General features: G+C 35.5%; 1 protein-coding gene across 2 annotated transcripts in view; it reads right to left on the reverse strand.

Moving 5' to 3' along the window:
* CTTNBP2 (cortactin binding protein 2) overlaps positions 1-18,058 on the reverse strand; it is a 78,353-nt gene that overhangs the window by 10,179 nt on the left and 50,116 nt on the right. For both annotated transcript variants that reach the window (XM_066550561.1, XM_066550560.1), the window contains exons 7-17: positions 17,294-17,444; positions 15,984-16,238; positions 12,765-12,882; positions 10,148-10,414; positions 8,723-8,818; positions 8,191-8,270; positions 6,998-7,084; positions 6,815-6,914; positions 4,886-5,038; positions 4,423-4,610; positions 1,843-2,021 (exon numbers count right to left, since the gene is read on the reverse strand). In XM_066550561.1, coding sequence (XP_066406658.1) covers positions 1,843-2,021; positions 4,423-4,610; positions 4,886-5,038; positions 6,815-6,914; positions 6,998-7,084; positions 8,191-8,270; positions 8,723-8,818; positions 10,148-10,414; positions 12,765-12,882; positions 15,984-16,238; positions 17,294-17,444 — 1,674 coding nt within the window. The remainder of the gene's footprint in view (positions 1-1,842; positions 2,022-4,422; positions 4,611-4,885; positions 5,039-6,814; positions 6,915-6,997; positions 7,085-8,190; positions 8,271-8,722; positions 8,819-10,147; positions 10,415-12,764; positions 12,883-15,983; positions 16,239-17,293; positions 17,445-18,058) is intronic.

Below are 18,058 nucleotides of genomic sequence, written 5' to 3' on the forward strand. Positions count from 1 at the left end.
CTGATACTTAGGAAGGGTATAACACACCCCAGCCCCTCAAAAAGGGCTGCAAAGTGAAAGTCATTCCTGTTGGAACATCATCTTCAGTTCCCTAAACCAAGAAAAAATGTAGTTAAATTTTTCTTCATTTATTCACTCTACTCACCAAAATAGGTGAAGCTACATGACACACGCAGCAGGGAACAATTTCCTGTCACACGCTCTCTCTGCCTGCCCTGCTGCTGCTTCTTCCTCTTGTCTCATGCTAACACTGAGCCCAGAGGGAACCCAATTTGTAGAAAGCTGTCTGCTGTCCTAATGAATTGGACTGACTCAGAGAAGCTTTACTAAATGCAAAAAGCAGCAGAATAGCACAGTGGAGAGGAGGGGCAAGAGGAAAGGAGTGGTTAATTAGACTGAAATAACAGCAATCAATCAGTGAGCTGCTAATTGAAAGCTATTTATTACATGACCACGCAGTTAGCCATCATGCTGCTAAACTAAAAGTGTCCAGTAAGAGCTCACTGGAGCTGTGCTTTTTAATTGTTTATTAGTGGACAAAAACTACATTAAAATGAGAAGTCAGATGGCATATGACTACAATAAAGGGCATTTTAGGGCTGTACTCAAAATAAAGCTTTGTGAAACCAGTCACAGTTACATTGAGAAGAAATCCAGACTCAGAAATGTATAACTAAGATATCTAAAGAATAGTTTTTCTGTCCTCTATTAATGCCACTGCAATAAATAAATTATTAAAATATCTCAGAGGACATGATTGACGAGGAAGATGGGAAATAGATGTATGATATGCTTTATTCTTTTTTTATTTCCCAGCACGCATACAATTTCAAGTCAATCTTATCTCCACATTTAGACTTTGACAATTACTCTGAAGATTAGTATCTAACCTGTACTTTTTGAGAATAAAAAGGAAAATAAACAAGCAAAATGTATCAAGATCTGCAGACAGAACATAAAATGAGACAGCCTCTGCACATGCTAAGCAATGGACCCTCCCTTGTGTGTTAAGCAGAGGCGCCTGGAAAATGGTCAGCAGGAAGTAGTACAAGAGAAACAGGTCAGATAAGGGGTGACCTGACTGGTGAGAAAAGTTATGTCACATCTCCAGAAATCAATGTTATACTTCAGTTCTGAGTAAGTTTGAATCTTAATTAGAGGCTTATTACCTTTTTGATACAGCCAAAACTAACATCTTAGTGTGAAATTAATATAATTTAAAATTCTCTAATTATTTCTTTTATAATTTGTTAGCATTTGGAGTTGGAATGTGATCAGATATTTATGCAATTGTAGGCGAGAAAAGCCAAAATTTCCATTATTTTAAAATATTTTTAATGTTACTGGCCCGCTAGCCATATGTGTAACTAAACTTATATACTAAACTAACTAAACTTATTGACCAGCACTGAACCCACTGTACCACACTGCCCTACTTACTAAGATAATATATCACTAAGCTGTATGTATATATGTCTTAAAATTATACCATGTATTTAAAAGAGTGAGAAATCATTCTTGAAACTTCCTTTATATACAACTTCAAGAGGAGAGTCTACCAACTTTTCTTGGATCTTTTAACCTCTGTGTCAGAAAATAAATGAAAGATCAGAAGACTGACTTTGGTGCAGTATTAGACACCCATTTCCCACTTGTGTCCTTCAGAATTGCTCTTCTAGTAATTAAATAGCCAACAGAAGTTTAAACCTTTCAGCAATTTAAATTAAAATGCTTTTTGAAGGTTCCTGAATCAGCAGGGCTTTGGGAGAAACACAACTACTACATTTATGATAAGTATCTAGCTGGTACTGAACAGCATCAAACAGGAAACAAAAATCTTACTTGACTGTTGCTTGGCTGTGCCCTGGAACCACAGGACAGGAGAAGAAATGCTTTGGTCCCATAAGTGCTTCAGGTGCTCCTAGACGTGATAAGCAAGAGTTCAGCTGGTGCCAAACAGCAAGAATCCAGTCTATGATCTTGCATACAGGATCACATGGAGGAGGCACTTTGCCTCTGAACTGCAGGGAGAAAATATGTTTGACATGGCATAAGACCAGAACTGCAAACACTTTCCTTGAAACTCCAGGAAGGCTTGGTGCTATTTTTATTGCATGTGTTGCTATTAATAGATCAGGAACAGTCAAGAACAAGTCAAACCTTTTTATAGAATATATTGACATCTTGCTGTATTAAAACTTATTTTCCCAACTACACTTTAACAGATATATCCTTATCAATAAACTGACATGCCTTTACTTTCTTGTGGGAAACTAAGGCAGAAAATTTGGTAGCAGTGGTTTTCTACAGTGTTTAAGATTAGGATTACAAGAGAGATGTACCATATACAATGCAATGTATATGATGCCAATAAGGCATTATTAAAAAATGCCCAATTCCACTGAACAAGAATATCTGATCCAGACATATGCCCAGTATGGGTTTCCATATTGATTTCCGTATTTATCCAGACATACCCCCAGTGGATTTCCATATTGATTTTAGGTCTAGTAGCAGTGAAGAACAGATGTCTTCCTCTAAGACTTGTGTTTTTAGTCTGCCTTGTTAAGGGAAAAATATTTAGTGCCAGAAAAATCTCCTGTTTCCTCTGACTTCAAATTACAGTCTTCATCATCCTAATCCTATGATTATCCTCTGTAACAGCCTAAATTAAAGGAAGCATTAAAAGATGCATGAGGGATAGTAACTGACTGCTGAAGCCAGAGCCTCTTGATAGAGTTTATAGGTGAACTTAAAGTAGAAACACATTAAAACTGTTCCCATGCAACCTAATGGTTCAAACTAACAGCAAAAAAGACCTTTTCACCTGAACACATTAATATTACAGCATAAACAAGGTATCATAGTCCAGAGCAATGATCTTTGAAATAGACCATGGTTCTCACAATACATGTGTTTCTAATTTGCTTTAGAGTTTTACAACAGATTAATCTTTCTTCTATTTTTGACTTTGCAATCTACTATTTTAAGTCCTGTACCAACTGGCATTTGAGTTTACATATGGCACATATATGTATTTCAAAAAATTTGCTACCACACTGGGCATTTCAATATTTAATTAGGGAAGATCCAGGAAAACACATGGCTTTTTTCTCCAAATAGCCACCATCTGCATATATGCTTGAGAGAAATTAAACTTTAAGAGATTAGTACCCAAATTCTGTTCAATTTCAGTCAGAGGTAGGAGCCTATTACATAGCAAATTCTAACCTATTAGACTAAGGATTTCTTTCAAGCCCCCAAAAAAATAGCTTGAAAATGACATCTGTTATTTGATGCTGCAAGTTTGCAAGTTCTTCTAGCCAAACCAGTTTGGCAGAGTAAGTCTCATGCAGCCTTTGACTACGAACAAGTCATAACATAAAAAATATAATCTAAGAAAAGTAGTCTATTAAGAGTTTCATAGATTTCCCATGGTTCTTTTTTTCTATTCAGTATTTTGTTTCTAAATTTCCTCATTATCCTGGCTGAAATGTTCAAATAGCACACATTTCCTCTGCAGGATCTCTTTGAATCAGTAAGCCTTTAGAGATGAGAACTGTGGCAAAGGGTACAGGAGATGACATCCCCAAGGATAACCAAGACACATCCAGCTGAACACTCAAAACTGACAGTAGGTCTGTTGTTCCATAACAGGACTCTTTATTACTGGCAGTTTTTTCTATTCCTAGAACAATCTCCCTTTTTAAGCCTGTTCAAAACTGCTGCCAAGATTATTTTCCTTTGCAGCTGTTTTGATTAAACTCTCTCTGCCAATGTCTAACAGTGCCTGACTGTTGGTAATAGCTGCTATCACACAAATGGTATTCCAAATAACTTCTGAAAGTCCACTATTCCTCTTTTACCTACATCTTTATTTTCATTTCCCATTTTTGTTTATTTATTAATTTAAAACAGACTTCCCATCCTTATTTTATTTTGAACTTTTGTTCCAGCTTCAGCAGATCTATTAGCTCAAAACAACTTTTCTAATTTTATAATTTGCCCCCTTTTGATCCGAGAATCATAGAAAATATTTTTCTGCTTAAAACTTAGACAAAACACACATCTGAATATCTTATTTTAGATATTGAGAATAAATTCTTTGAAGAAGAGACTATGTATGTTTGTTGAATTGATTTTTACTATAATTCTCAGAAGAATGAAAGAAGATGTTGAAAAAAATAATGAAGGATGTTTCATGCAGTTGACAGGCAACCAACCAACTCTTTATGCCAATTAGCCATGACCATACGCCTTTCTGTGAGACCAAGCACATTTCCACATACACAGCCTGCATCTTCCCAGAATTAAATGTTTTTTTCCTGAAACAAGTTATCTGCTCTGCTTTCAGCATTACCATCATCCATATTTCACAGACTGGTGATGAACATAACTGCTGAAACTGATTCGAGTTCTTACCTTGTTTATTACTTTTCTCCTTAAAATCCTCTGAAGCAAGCCTCGCATTGGCTCCCCATCCCACCGAAGCTGAACCCAACGAAAATGCTGCTGAACCAGCAGGTCAGAGCCATGAAGATGGCACTTTGCAATGGTCCCCAGTAAAAAGCAGTTCTCATGAAAGTAAAAAGCACCAGAAACTCCATTTGCTAAAAAGGAACCATAAAACACTTAACTGAAATACTCAAAGCTTTGATATGATTTCATATAGAAGCAAGAAGTAGTGACATAATTAGAAATGAAAAACAACCCACAAAACACCTTAAATTAGCTGAAAATATGGTATCTTTGTTAAGGACAACTGTTTACAATAAAATATAAAAACTGAACAAATTACATTTTTCTCCCATTCCCTTTTTGCCATATATTACAATAAAACTGTACTGTAGTAAAAACATCTCTGCAAACCAAATTCTTTAAATACCTCTTTGAATAGTGCAGGGATTTTCTGAACTCCGATTCTCAAGAGGTGCTAGAAAATCTCCAAGTAATTCAGATAAAGAAGCTCTCTCCAGATTTTCTAAAATCACAATTGTTATCTTGTTTACAGAAGGCTGTTTCACTGGGATCAGACAAGCTGAAATAAAAAAATCCTATTAATGCATACTTAGGAAAATTCACTTCTATTTATATATACAGAATTTACTGCTACTAGTGCAATGAAAGATTTTTAATTTTTTTTCCTTTTTAACTTATTTACAGGCCAGACAAAGTTCAAAACTGAAAGCATAAAATCAAACAATAGAAAGAATATCATACTGTATATTAAGAAAAAACCTGAAAACTATGATTAAAATAAATTCCTGAAATGCCTATAATAGGATCTTCATAGATAGGAAAGATTTCAGTACGCTGAATATAAATACAACGGAAAAGATAGCAAAGACATCTTCAAACATTTGTATCATTTGCTGTACTACAGCTTAAACTTTTAACATGTACTCTTTATATCATGTAGTGATAAAAGGTTTAAGAATAGTCCACATTTGTAAGAAATTTTATCATTCTATGAGATAGTAGAATGTTTTCTCTTCAAAACTTCAAAAGATAGTAGAATAGTTTTCTCTTCAAAACTTCCTTCAATATCTTTAAGAATCACTCAAATAATCAGAGCTAGTATGAGGCAAACCTAGTATCAGCTGAACCTATTAGGCATTAAAATGACATCTCTGTATTTTTTAACATTTTAAATATTTTCCTTTGATTTTCCTGATTTTAACATCTTGTTGCTTAAAAAAGACACAGCTTTGCAAGTGTTCTTGCAACACTAAATCCCAGGTGAATGCTTCTGTAACACAGACATAAATATAAACACTTGAATATATTGTGCCCTGCATTGTTTCACAACCTTTTGAAGGTGGTACTAACAAAGGTCATTAAAGAAATTGACTTGTAATAAGGCAAAACTTACAGCAACTGATTGTATCTGATCATTGCTATTTAGTTGGGGTTTCCTGACTATTACTGCCCTCTTTTACTAAGAGGCTACAGCTTGAAAGGAGGGAGGACAGGTACCCTCTCTGTGTCTGATGGATTCATTTAGAGGAGAAATGCTCTCTTGGAAAGGAGATGTAGCAGAACAGTAGGGAAAGAAGCTGGTAGAAAAATGAGAGACACAATCAGAAGCAACACACTGAACTGCAAAACCAGACTATTAAAAAGTGTGTTGCTGACACAGAATAAAGCATCCAAAAGAAGCAGCTTTCCTAAGAGACAGTGGCCAGTAAACAAACCAAACTACGAGTGACATTCTTGCCTCCAGGCCGAGCACCAAAGCCTGGCTGACTTCTGACTAAATGGTCTCTTCTCTCCCACCAATGTCATGGCACCGAAAGTGACATGTGGGAATAATCACTGGCACAAGCTATCCTGGGAACTGTGACCAGGATTTCCCAGGAGGAAAATGCCACAGACTGAAGTTAGACCAGGCAGTACAAGAACAAACAGAACAGTGCACTGCATGGCATTGTACAACCTGACAGGATGGCTCTGCTTCTGTTCATGAGCACACACTGTAGACCTTCAGTTCTGATTCAGTAGATCTGAACCAGAGCCATCAACTTTTAAGGGATCATAAACAAAGGGAAAAAAGAATGAGACAGAAATTAATCTTTAAAACGAATGGTTTTACTTAAATGGCATGAACTTTTGAAAGAGCTCCTTATTGGGAGCTCTTTTGTGCTCAGCTCTCCCTCAGTTTAGACCCAGACAACTGGCCCCAAGCACCTGAAAAACTGGGTTCCATTAAAACATGCCATCCACTATGCAAAATGGTTTTACGTATTTCTTTACTTTGCATCATTAAAAATTTTCCTACAAATCACCAAAACTAGTCTTTCTGAAATAACCTTACCATTACTGATGAACAGCTCTGCAAGTTGCTCCTTGGAGAAACCAGCATCCACTTCCACTTTAACAATCTCACATGTAGATCCTGCAGCCTCTTGCTTTTGCTATGATGAAAATTTATATATTTGGTGAAATAGTGAACACTCTGGTTTATGGACTAATTCATTTGATATGTTTATGCAAATACCTTCATGCAGGCCGCTATCTGATATGCTATATAATCTTGCAGACTTCCTTCTGGACCATGGAAAATGACATTACGGTATTGTTCAACCTACAGACAGATAAATATAAATATTTATTTAATAAATAAATTATTCTTGGAAGTTCAGACTTGGATTTTTTTTTTACCTAGATGACACAATCAGCACCTAAAAGACAAAACTGTTTGATTTCACTACTGGAGTTGGTAATCCTTACTATACTAGTTTCAAAGTAGACATTATTTGCATACAACATCTTCAAAATATATTGATAAATTTATATCCTAAATTGTAAAACTACATAGCAAGGTATTTTGTTACAACATACTTTAAAACTTAAAACAGTCATCTGGAAGAATAAATTTAGTAATTACAAATATTTTCTTGATCTTGAATTAAAATACATACATCAGAAAGATGCCAAAATCATCAGTTTAAGTCACTATTAAGTTAAGGATTGAGACTGAGGACTTTATTTGCAGGAGAAATGGGTTCATGTTATCAGTATGGTAGAACAATTTTTTTAAATCAAACTCTGTTTTACCTCTAAAATGTCAGTAAGAGAATATACTCATATCTCTGCAATCTCTCAGCAATATGGTTGAATACAGCAGAAACCTGTGGCACATTCTCCTGACAACATAAAATACTATCCAAGGACATAGCAGAAATTAAGCGGGTTCTAAACTAGTTCTGATTTGATGCAATGTTAAAAGAAATTATCTATGAAAGTTATCTCATATTATTCAATTATCCTTACATTTTGTGGTATTAAATAAGGTGTGTTACAGGAGATTTCTACATAAGCTAGTAATAAAATTCACATCTCAAATAATTGCTTACGTAAATGTTATTCTAATTTACTTTCTCTTCCAAAAGTGGAATAAAATAAATTTGGAAAGCAATTAAGACATCAGAGAGCTTTTAATATATTTTTAAGCAATTCAGTTAATCAGATAGCAGCTATTTAAAGAAGAAAGTTAATGCCCTCACAAGACTAAAGTTAAGGGTAAATTTAGGGGGAACTTTATTTTAAAATTGCTTTCATCCAATTTAATTTTTTTAGAAGTCTTGATGTTCTTTCACAGAGCAAAAAAACCCCAATTTTAGTCAACACTATTACAGAAGTATTTTGACAAACAAGTAGCATGCAGAGAGAAGGAAGCTTATTACTGACCAGGCGGAGATAATTCTGAAGTGTCTGAAGATGGATCATGGATGCATAAGTCACACTGTTTAAACAGCCTTCTTGAGGTCCTTAAAATGAGACATACTAATGACTTTGGTGAATTTCTCATGTTTACATGCATGTATGACTGATACATATGATTTTCATGCAGTATTCTACAGTTACCTTTTATAATTAGAGGCTATGCAAATTGAAATGCTGAGTAAATGAAAGACATTTATCTAGCACCACAGATTCACGGGTATCCATGATATAAGCAATATATATACTACTGCATGGCTGAAAAAGGCAGAAAGACTTTTATGTGCAGCATACTTTCTGGTGCAGAAATACCAGAAAAATGTTGTAGACACTTTAAAATCTAGTTGAACAACTAAACAGATATGATGTCTCTGAGAATCAAGCAACAATGAACATCAAAACCAGTAGCAAATGACTCTCAAATGATGTATTTCATATGGAGTATGAAATGTATTTCATCTTAACATTCAAAACTGAAAAATTATGACTTGAAAATTACCAAACAAAAACACTGTGATATGCTCAGCTTTATTGTTCTTCAAGAAGTCCCATGGTGGCTGAGAAAAAATCTGACCTGTTGACCATGTAATGTTTCCTGTTAAAAAAAAATAAAGAGAGAGATATCCCTTATATGTATATAAAGTGTCCTATACTCAAGCATATTCACTTGCTTACAAAGATTATGTGCATACACTGACAAATTTGACAAACAAACCGGTCCCATGAGATGTACTAAATCATGCTATTATTTGATATACAACTGAAGTCACTAGTATCTTCTGCCAGTTGAGATACAAGTTAAACAGTTAGCCTGTCTTTTTATCTTTACATGTAAAATAGAATAATTTGCCCTGTCTAATGTGACCAGGGTTCAGTTTTGCTGATGGGAAGGTGAAGGAAGGAAGGAGATTTAAGATGAAGTACATGGATTTTCAGAAACCTATACAACTGTTACTAAGACCACCACATTTTGGCTAATTTTGCATAATTTTAAAGATTTCTCTTTTGTACCTTTCTAAGTGAAGTTATGTAAAACAGTAGTTCTGTTTACCTATGCTGGGGATTTACTGTATATTCTGGATGCACTGTAAAGAAGCAATGCAGGCTTTGAACTGTTTTTGTAGGACCACAGAATATCCTGAGTTGAAAGGGACTCACAAGGACCATAAAACTCAAACTCCTGTCTCTGCACAGGACATCCCAAGAGTCACATGTACCTGACAGCATTGTTCAAATGCTTCTTAACTCTGTCAGGCTGGTGCTGTGACCACTTCCCTGGGGAGCCTGTTCCAGTGCCCAAATACCCTCTGGGTGAAGAACCTTTTTCTAATATCCAACCTAAACCTCCCTGGCAGAGCTTCAGGCCATTCCCTCAAGTCCTGTCACTGGTCATTACAGAGAAGAAATCAGTATCTGCCCTTCCTCTTCCACTCAGGAGGAAGTTGCAGACTGCAATGAGTCTCCTCTTCTCCAGGCTGAACAGACCAAGTGACCTCAGCCACTCCTCTCATGGCTTCCCCTCAAGGCCTTTCACCATCCTCATGTCTCCTTTGGACACTTCCTAATTGCTTTTTCTTATACTGTGGCATCCAAAACTGCACACAGCACTCAGGGTGAGAACTTAGTTTCACCTGACATATGGATTTCTCCTCTGGAGTACCAGAAGTACTAAAAGACTAATTAACATAGGGCCTTGTGATCTCCAAGATTATATTAAAGCACATAATTAATTGTTCCATACACACAGCTAAAAGTAAGGAATGCTTTCATGACAGCACTGTTCAAAGTTTCATATCTAGTATTAGTCTTTCTTAGTCTACGCTTTAAAAGATGCAGTAATTCAAAGATATTTTTATCTTAGAAGATTTCACAAATTCAAGAACACCCCCAAATTTTGCTTTATCATTAACACCAATATTGATACCTAGTTTGACAGAAAGTATACTGCTTGCACTGAGGCCAATGTTAGATTCTGCAGCACTATTAAATGACAGATCTTCCAGGCTCCTCCATCCATCAGAAGCGATTGCTTGGAAATGGTTTGTCACTGCCTGACTCACTGCTTTTGAAAAATCATCCCATGACGTCTGCTTGCGGATATTTAAAGCACATATTGTATCAAATTCCTCTGCACCACAATGGACTGGTTCAATGCCACTGACTGAAATCCTTACAGGTACATTAAGAGCATCTGTTGAAAAACAAAACACCAACTATGAGAAAAACCGTAAAACTCAAAATAACCCCATTATTATCAACCAATAACATCCATTATTACAAAGGAAAGCTACAAAATAACTCCTGCTACAAAGAAGCAAATGGTAAATAATGGCACAGATCGCCATCACAAAATCAGAGCAGTGAAATGAAAATGAAATGAAAATACCAAGGTATCTATAATTTTTTACAAAAAACAGTTCAGTATTATTATGCTTAAATAACAGGAAACAAAAAAAATGTACTTAATCTTATATTTCCTCTTTATAGACTAATTACTTATAAATTAAGACAGATGGTAGGCAATGTCTTAATTTTTCAGTTTATTGCGTTTATGGACATTTTTTTCTTATCAATGTAGGAAATAATTTTCTGGCACTAGTGCGCAAGTGGAAAACAGCTGAGCCAAACATATTTAAATAAAAAGCTAAGAGCTAAGACAGAAAATGCACTTGAAAGGGTATATTTGATTTGCTATAGAGTAAATTGACAAAATGTTAAAAAAGGAAATTTATAGGCATATTCCAGAAACTATGAAGTATTTTAAATCATACTCTTTGGAATACAACTCAACAGAAGCAACAGTCTCTGAGGATCATTTAGATGACTAAAAATGAAAAGAAAACTATCTTCTAATTTTCATGCTGAACAATATATTTCAGAAGTTATTAAATTAAAATTATATTTTAAAAAGTAGGCCATAAAAAACAACCCATATCAGATTATTATGAAGTCTTGCAACATGATCTTTTTTTCCCTTTTGTGTCCAGAACTGTATCCAGCTGATACAAACCAGTGAAGTTTTCCTGATGTCAGAAAAGCTCTGATTTAAACCCACTAGCCTACCAATGGGAAAAGATTACTCAGAGGCATCTTTCAGATGTGGAATTGTGAGAAATGCATCAAAGGCTTGCCCTTCTGATGGCAGGACCCCAGGGAAATGAGCTGTAAGGAGTACAGAGGGTTCTCCACAAGGAAACAGGCCCCTAGGACAGAGGTACAGGATATGCCTAAACTTCAATGTATGTGACCTGTAAGGCATAGGGGGCAATCCTGGGCCCAGTCCTTCACATCTGTCAGAGCACAGATCCTCCTGTCCTACAGTGGAAACCTTCCTGGAGTGTGAGGAAGGTAGAGGATGGTACACAGACACCTTACTCAAAAATGCAGTCTTGGCTTAAGGTATAAAGAAGAAGAGAATGGGAGGCCAAAGTTTCTGACCTGATAAAAGCTGTTGGACTAATGATAAGCATGACCAGAGTCACAGGGTAATAATACTGATGGAAATAATAGAAGCATTAATTTAACAGGCTGCAGATTCAGCTATCAGAAATTTGTTTCAGTCTGATAAAGATGACTATAGAGGAGTGTCTATCAGAAAGTGAGCTGTATTCCCCTCTGAACCTGCAGTAAAATGGTAAGAAAACTGGGATTTAAAATAGCTGAATAGGAAAATCAGAAGCAGCAGACAGAAAACTTCCTCAATTTGTTGATAACCAGTGAACTTAACCACCCACATCCCTATATTCCAGAAGACAAACACAAAAAAGGAGTGAAAAAATAGAGAGCATACAGATCTACAAATGCCATAATTTTAACCATGCAGAGAAATTTAGATATCTTTCTCTGTATCTGTAGATACACATAGATATAGATTTATACAATGATATAAAACCACAAAACTAGTGAGAGGATGAATTAAGTTCTGTCTCAAGAAATGCACAGATGAGCCTGCTCTACTGAGTTTTGAGAAAACTTACAGAGAAGGAAGAAGGTGACAGGTTTCATCAGAAGAGCAATCTTACAGAAGTTACTGATGCTGGAAAAAAGAGGTTCTTTGATGTTGTCTCTGAGACGTATTTGAAGAATCAAACAAATAATCCCCTCACCAATAAGTGACAAAATAAACTATGCTCTAAAAAGAAATTCAGATATGACCAGATGATCGTCTTAGCCTGAGAGAATTTGACAGCTACCCACCACTAAGTGACTGCAAGAATTTGAAGAAAAGATAAGAGGATGGCAACAGCTTTTGAAAAAGTAATTACTAATATTAAATTCAGAAATTTTAAGAGAATATGGACATTTGCAAATGTACAATATGTATCATCTTTTAGAAACAAAGACATGAGGAATTTAATAACCTCCAACAAAATTTTATCATATGCTTTTGCAAATTCTGGAGACTAGAAACTTGCTAGATCAAAGTAACTTAATAGTGTGGTGCCAAAAAAGTGACAACTACCTTTATCATATTTCTCATCCTTGCCCCACAAGTTCTTTACTAAAAACATTTTTATGTAGTGCTGATAGCATTTACTTACTTAAGTTTTCTAGGAGATGTTTGCAATCATCAGTAGCAACATCATGCAATGTTCGATTACACTTATCTTTTCTCTCAGCCTCTAGTCCACCATGGCTACAAAGGATTTCTAGACAGTTCTGCAAAGGTAGGAACTGTATTATTTACTTGTCCATTTGCTGCACTAAAGCATTCTACCAATATGTAGTTAGATTCCTAATTAAAATTCTTACACATGCATTTCCAAAGACAATCAGCTACAGAGTTTCTATAGATAAAATGATATTTCTCAGAGTTGAAAGCCAGGAGTAAAAATATTTTATAGAGGACTTTAAAGTCTCAAATAATGACTATAAAAAAGCAGAACACAGAGAGCCAGGGCTCTACAGTCTCTAAGCATCAAGTGTTGATTACCTGAATTAGGAAATTCTTACATCTGGCCACAAGTTTAGGTAATGATAAGGAGACAGAAATCCAGCTATTATCCTGGTTTGAACATCTTGGCCTCAATATTCAAGCAACACTAAATAAGCAATTCTAAAGCTTAGTACAGACTATTAAATGAATCTATTTAGGTAACAATCCATAAAATCAGTTTCCACTTTGTAATTCACCAAGCATCATGAGTTTCCATCATGACTGACACATGAGTGGAACACAAAAAAAGGAATCATTTTAAATCACCTTGCAAGCCTCTTCTTTGGCAGAATTTCTGCAAGCAGAAACCTGAAATTCTGCAAGCATCTTAAGAATGCAGTGATATAAAAATGTATTTTTATTAAGTCAGAGCACAGACATCTTGTGGATGACAACATGATGCCCTCTAAAAATGTCATATGCTCAACAAAAGGGAAAATGATTGAAATTAGAAACAAGCTATTAGCATATAAATTTGGATTGGCAGAATCATTCTATAACATGAAAAAATATTCACTATAAAGATCCTCCCAAATATGTGTGGGATAAAAGAGTTCTCATAAAACCATATTCAAATTGATTGATCAACAATCAGAAAAAGGATCAAGTCCTTGTTTCTAATGACCATCATTCTGCAATAAAGCAGGCAGCCACCATGAAAACTTTTTCATCTCAGATATGCTTTTAAAGACACATCCATATTGTAAAAAAATGAAACTAATGGAAATTATACTAGTTAATACTGTATTGATAATATTTGGGGTTAACCATAGCAGAGAAACCAAACCTTAAAAACACAGAGAAGCAGCTATTGAGTGTTTTGATGTGGAATAGTGGCTAGTTGCAGGTTGACTATTTTGTAGCTGTTCTACAGAAACTTTTGTCAGTGTATCTGACACTGTCAGACCTTTCATAAATATAGCACTCATTCAAGGTATATCTGCCTGTGAGGTGAAATTTTACCAGGCTGTAGTTATAGCACTTAGAAGTACTTTAAAAAATTGTTTAGCTCACAAAGCTTGCCAGAAGGATACCAAGCAAAAAAAAGCACATATTTTCTTGACAGGTTAGTTTGTTAACAATATCTCTCAAATAGAAGTAATGAATAGCAAAACAGCAGAAGGCTGAGGACTGAACTATGAGGCTGAAAATGGGAAGCAAAGCAGGAAGATGTGGGGACAGAACAAAGAAATAAAGCTTATTTCCTTAGTAAAATGAGGATTTTTGTTGTCTCTGCTGCCTGTAAAATAACAGCTAGGATGTCCTAGCAGAATTAATCTGTAAAGAATGGCCCCTACCTATCTCAAACTAAGAGGATGCAAGTGCCAGCACTGCTTGAATGCAGCTATCATGCACTGGAATGAATGACATGCAGTGTACATAATGGATTAGAGCACAAAGTCAAAGTGTTAACAGCACTTGGAGATGGCTATTAAGCTTTTTTAGCTTTTAAATATCCCAAACATATCTCAAATCAATAAATGCATCAAATCAAGTACAATTTTATAGTCTCTGCAACATCCAAACCAGGAATCTGACTGCCAGCTGTGTATCACCTTCATCACCAAAGAGACTCCCCTCAACCCCAAATGGAGATCTTATTAAGCAGTTGACTTAGAATGTGCTTAGAAACTCAAACCCTGGAGTTATTAATGAAAGACATATGTGAAGACTTCCAGTGTCAGACCTTTCAGGGAGATCACTAGTCAAAGTAGTTTTAGACAGAAAATGAAACCTAAATTCAAAGTTCCTGAGGATTATATTATTGCTGAAAGAGCCAACATAGTGCACATTATTTAGGTATTTGCAGAATACAGCAAGTATCTTAAACTCCATCTAAAATTCATATGAGTGGAAACTGGAATGAGAATCTGCATCTGCCTAACAGACATTGGTAATGGAACACTGACTCTTTGTAATGCAAAATGCTGAGTAAGCAGTGGCTGTCCCTAAAAAAAATCTCGTAACCTTAACTGAATCTTAAATCTGTGTCTATTTTGAGCATATCTATTTTGAATGTAAGTTTATAAGGAATAAAAGCAAACATAATGAAGGCATTGAACTAGGCATGAAAACACAAGCTGATTTTTGAAGTCTTGGACTGTATTTTCTTAAAATTCACTCTTCTGTGTTTAGCACCCTCTGTTTTCTTCCTGGGTAAAAAATTTCCCAGTGATATCTGACTGACAGCTACCATATAAAAAGAAGTCCTTTGAATGGTCAGTGTTAGAAGTGTACAGCTTCTAATGTCAAGAAGTAATATTAAATTTCCAGAAATCCTCCTGTTTGTCATCAGCAGGAACTGTCTGGTCATCCTCCATGTCATCAGTTATGCCAACCTCACAAAAATGTTCCATTGCCTGCAAAAAAGGCCGCTCAAAATACCAAATAAAACAATCTATGTCTGCACAAATCTAGTTCTCAAATTTCTTCTACTCCCCTCCTTCACAGAGGAAAAATTGTTCCTAGTGAAACTATGTCCATCTAATATCTATAATCACATGACATCCAATGAATTGGCATTCAGGGTGGGATTCATCTCACCTTAACTTTGAAAATCTCTAGTAATGATGTTTCCTCTTTTTACTAATGTCCCATAAGAGGTAGACATTTAAATATGATAATTCACTCCATTTGACCCCTGGCTTCTTGGACAAATTGTCCTTTGGAGGTCTATCTCTGTCTCTGTTAAATCAAGTTGGCATATAAACTACGTAACAAACTTAGACTTGACTTCTAAGTTGTAATTCTTCAAAGATAAAAGGAAAGTATTTATTTTGCTTAAATTCTATCAGGTTTCCATAACTTGTTCACACGGACTAACCTTAAAGCCTTTTGATGCTGCTATATGGGCAGCAGTCCAACCGTCTTTGTCAGCATGGTTGATAAGATCTGCAGAAACAACAGGCTTTACTCTACTATTATAGTCATCTTCTCTCTTCTCCAAATCAAAGTAGTCTAAATTAGGCTCTGCATCCATCACACAGTTCCCATTGTTCGGCTCTCCATGGTACATAAGGAGCTTGAGACTTTCAACATTACCAGAATCCACTGCTGCATGAATTGGTGACCAGCCATCCTAAAAAAGAAGCCACAATAAAAAAGCACACTGCCACCAAACACACAGAAAATTGTTTGCAGACTTAGATCAGCAAAGAATCTGAATGGAAGGCTCTGTCTGGAAATGAAGAAGACAAGCAAGAGTGACATAATAATCCTTTCAGAAAAAAGAGTTGCTTGTATGTGTTTTGGGTGGAAGAGAGGGAAGAAAATGTAGAAGAAAAAAAACTTTACAGCTTTCTCCAAGGACAGTCCAACAGATAAAATCTTCAAAATTTTTAGAAGAGTCTAAGTGATACAGGGCTTACACATTGCTAGTAAACTGCTTCCTTCCTGTGCATCAAACAAAAATTATTCCAACTATCAATATTGTTTCATGCTGCATTATTCCATTTATGAGTCAGTTTCACAGTTTTGACATCACAACTTTCTCTCATTCCAAGTCAAATATATTTACTTTCCAGTTGCAAAATAAATGAATGATAAAAGATTTAGTGTAATATTTACATGAGGAGGAGAATGTTCTGTGAAGCTACTACTCTTTGTGCTGTATTTTGGAACAGTCTATAACCCACATTTATTGTCATAAGAATCTACTGACATCACAATCATAAAAAAAACTTTAGAAAGGCACCTGAAAAAGGCAATTATGTAGGCACTAATTTTGAGACAGTCCTCCTTCCCTTCTCCTCTAGATTTGACTTTTTATTGGCCATATTCTGCCATTTGTGATATATAAGACTGTACAATACTGGAAAGAAGGTTTTGGGGTGTTGTCTCTTCAAGGACAACAATAAAGCATGCTAACATAAAAAGTGGAAGCATTTTACAAATCCAGTGCTGGAGAAAAGTTGCAGCAAATTGCCAGTGGAATCTGAAATATGTAAAATGGTATGAAAGTCACATCACTTAGGAGATTTTAGACAATCTACAGTTAAAAAAACCCAGAAACTATTATGAAAATAACAAAATACTAATTTCAAATTATATGGTTTATTTCAGATTTAAAGAAAATTTTAAATAAATATTTTAATGTCAATATTCAGTACTATAAAAGGTACTGTTTTAACTTACACTGGTTTTTATTGTTCGATCCGCTCCACTTTCCAACAATAGTTTAATACAATCGTTATTTCCATTTTTACAGGCCAGGTACAAAGGTGTCTGTCCTCTTTCAGCAGCATGGTTAATATCAGCCTGATACATAATTAATAATTCTGCACATCTACAGCAAACAATAAAGCAATAAAATTGTCTTATGTTAAACATGCAACACCTCTTTATAACTTAAGACATTTAAATATTTTAAATAAAGTATTGATTTTACAGATACAGATCTACCTGTGATCAACCCATATACACAAGTATAAAAGATAATTTTGTACATAGGTATAAAAACAGGCTACTTCAAAGTAAATCTTAAACCACTGTGGCTGCATTTAAAAATTGTGAATGTAAACCACTCAATTTCACAAGACTGACAGCTGTTTAAGAAAAACATTCAGCTGAGCAAAAGAGAGACATTTCTGATTATTGATATTTAAAATAGAATTGAAAAGGGAAAAAATGAAATGAAGGACTAGGATTAGCTTTACCAGCAAAATGGACACTCATCTAGGGAAGTAACCTGGTGGGGGCAGCAAAACAGCTATGGCAGTACCTGCCATTCAGCAGGTACCTGAATGGAGGCTACTCTGCAAGGATGGCTTGGGTGTATTGCTAGCAGGGTTATGGAGGATGGAAGATTAGAGGAGTGCTGAAGAGCAATTCATTGCAGTTGCCATTCAGATCCAAGCTCCTGTACTTCCTCACAGCCCTATAGTAGTAGGTCCATTTTGT

The sequence above is a fragment of the Molothrus aeneus genome, chromosome 5, assembly GCF_037042795.1.
Source record: "Molothrus aeneus isolate 106 chromosome 5, BPBGC_Maene_1.0, whole genome shotgun sequence".
NCBI classification, from domain to species: domain Eukaryota; kingdom Metazoa; phylum Chordata; class Aves; order Passeriformes; family Icteridae; genus Molothrus; species Molothrus aeneus.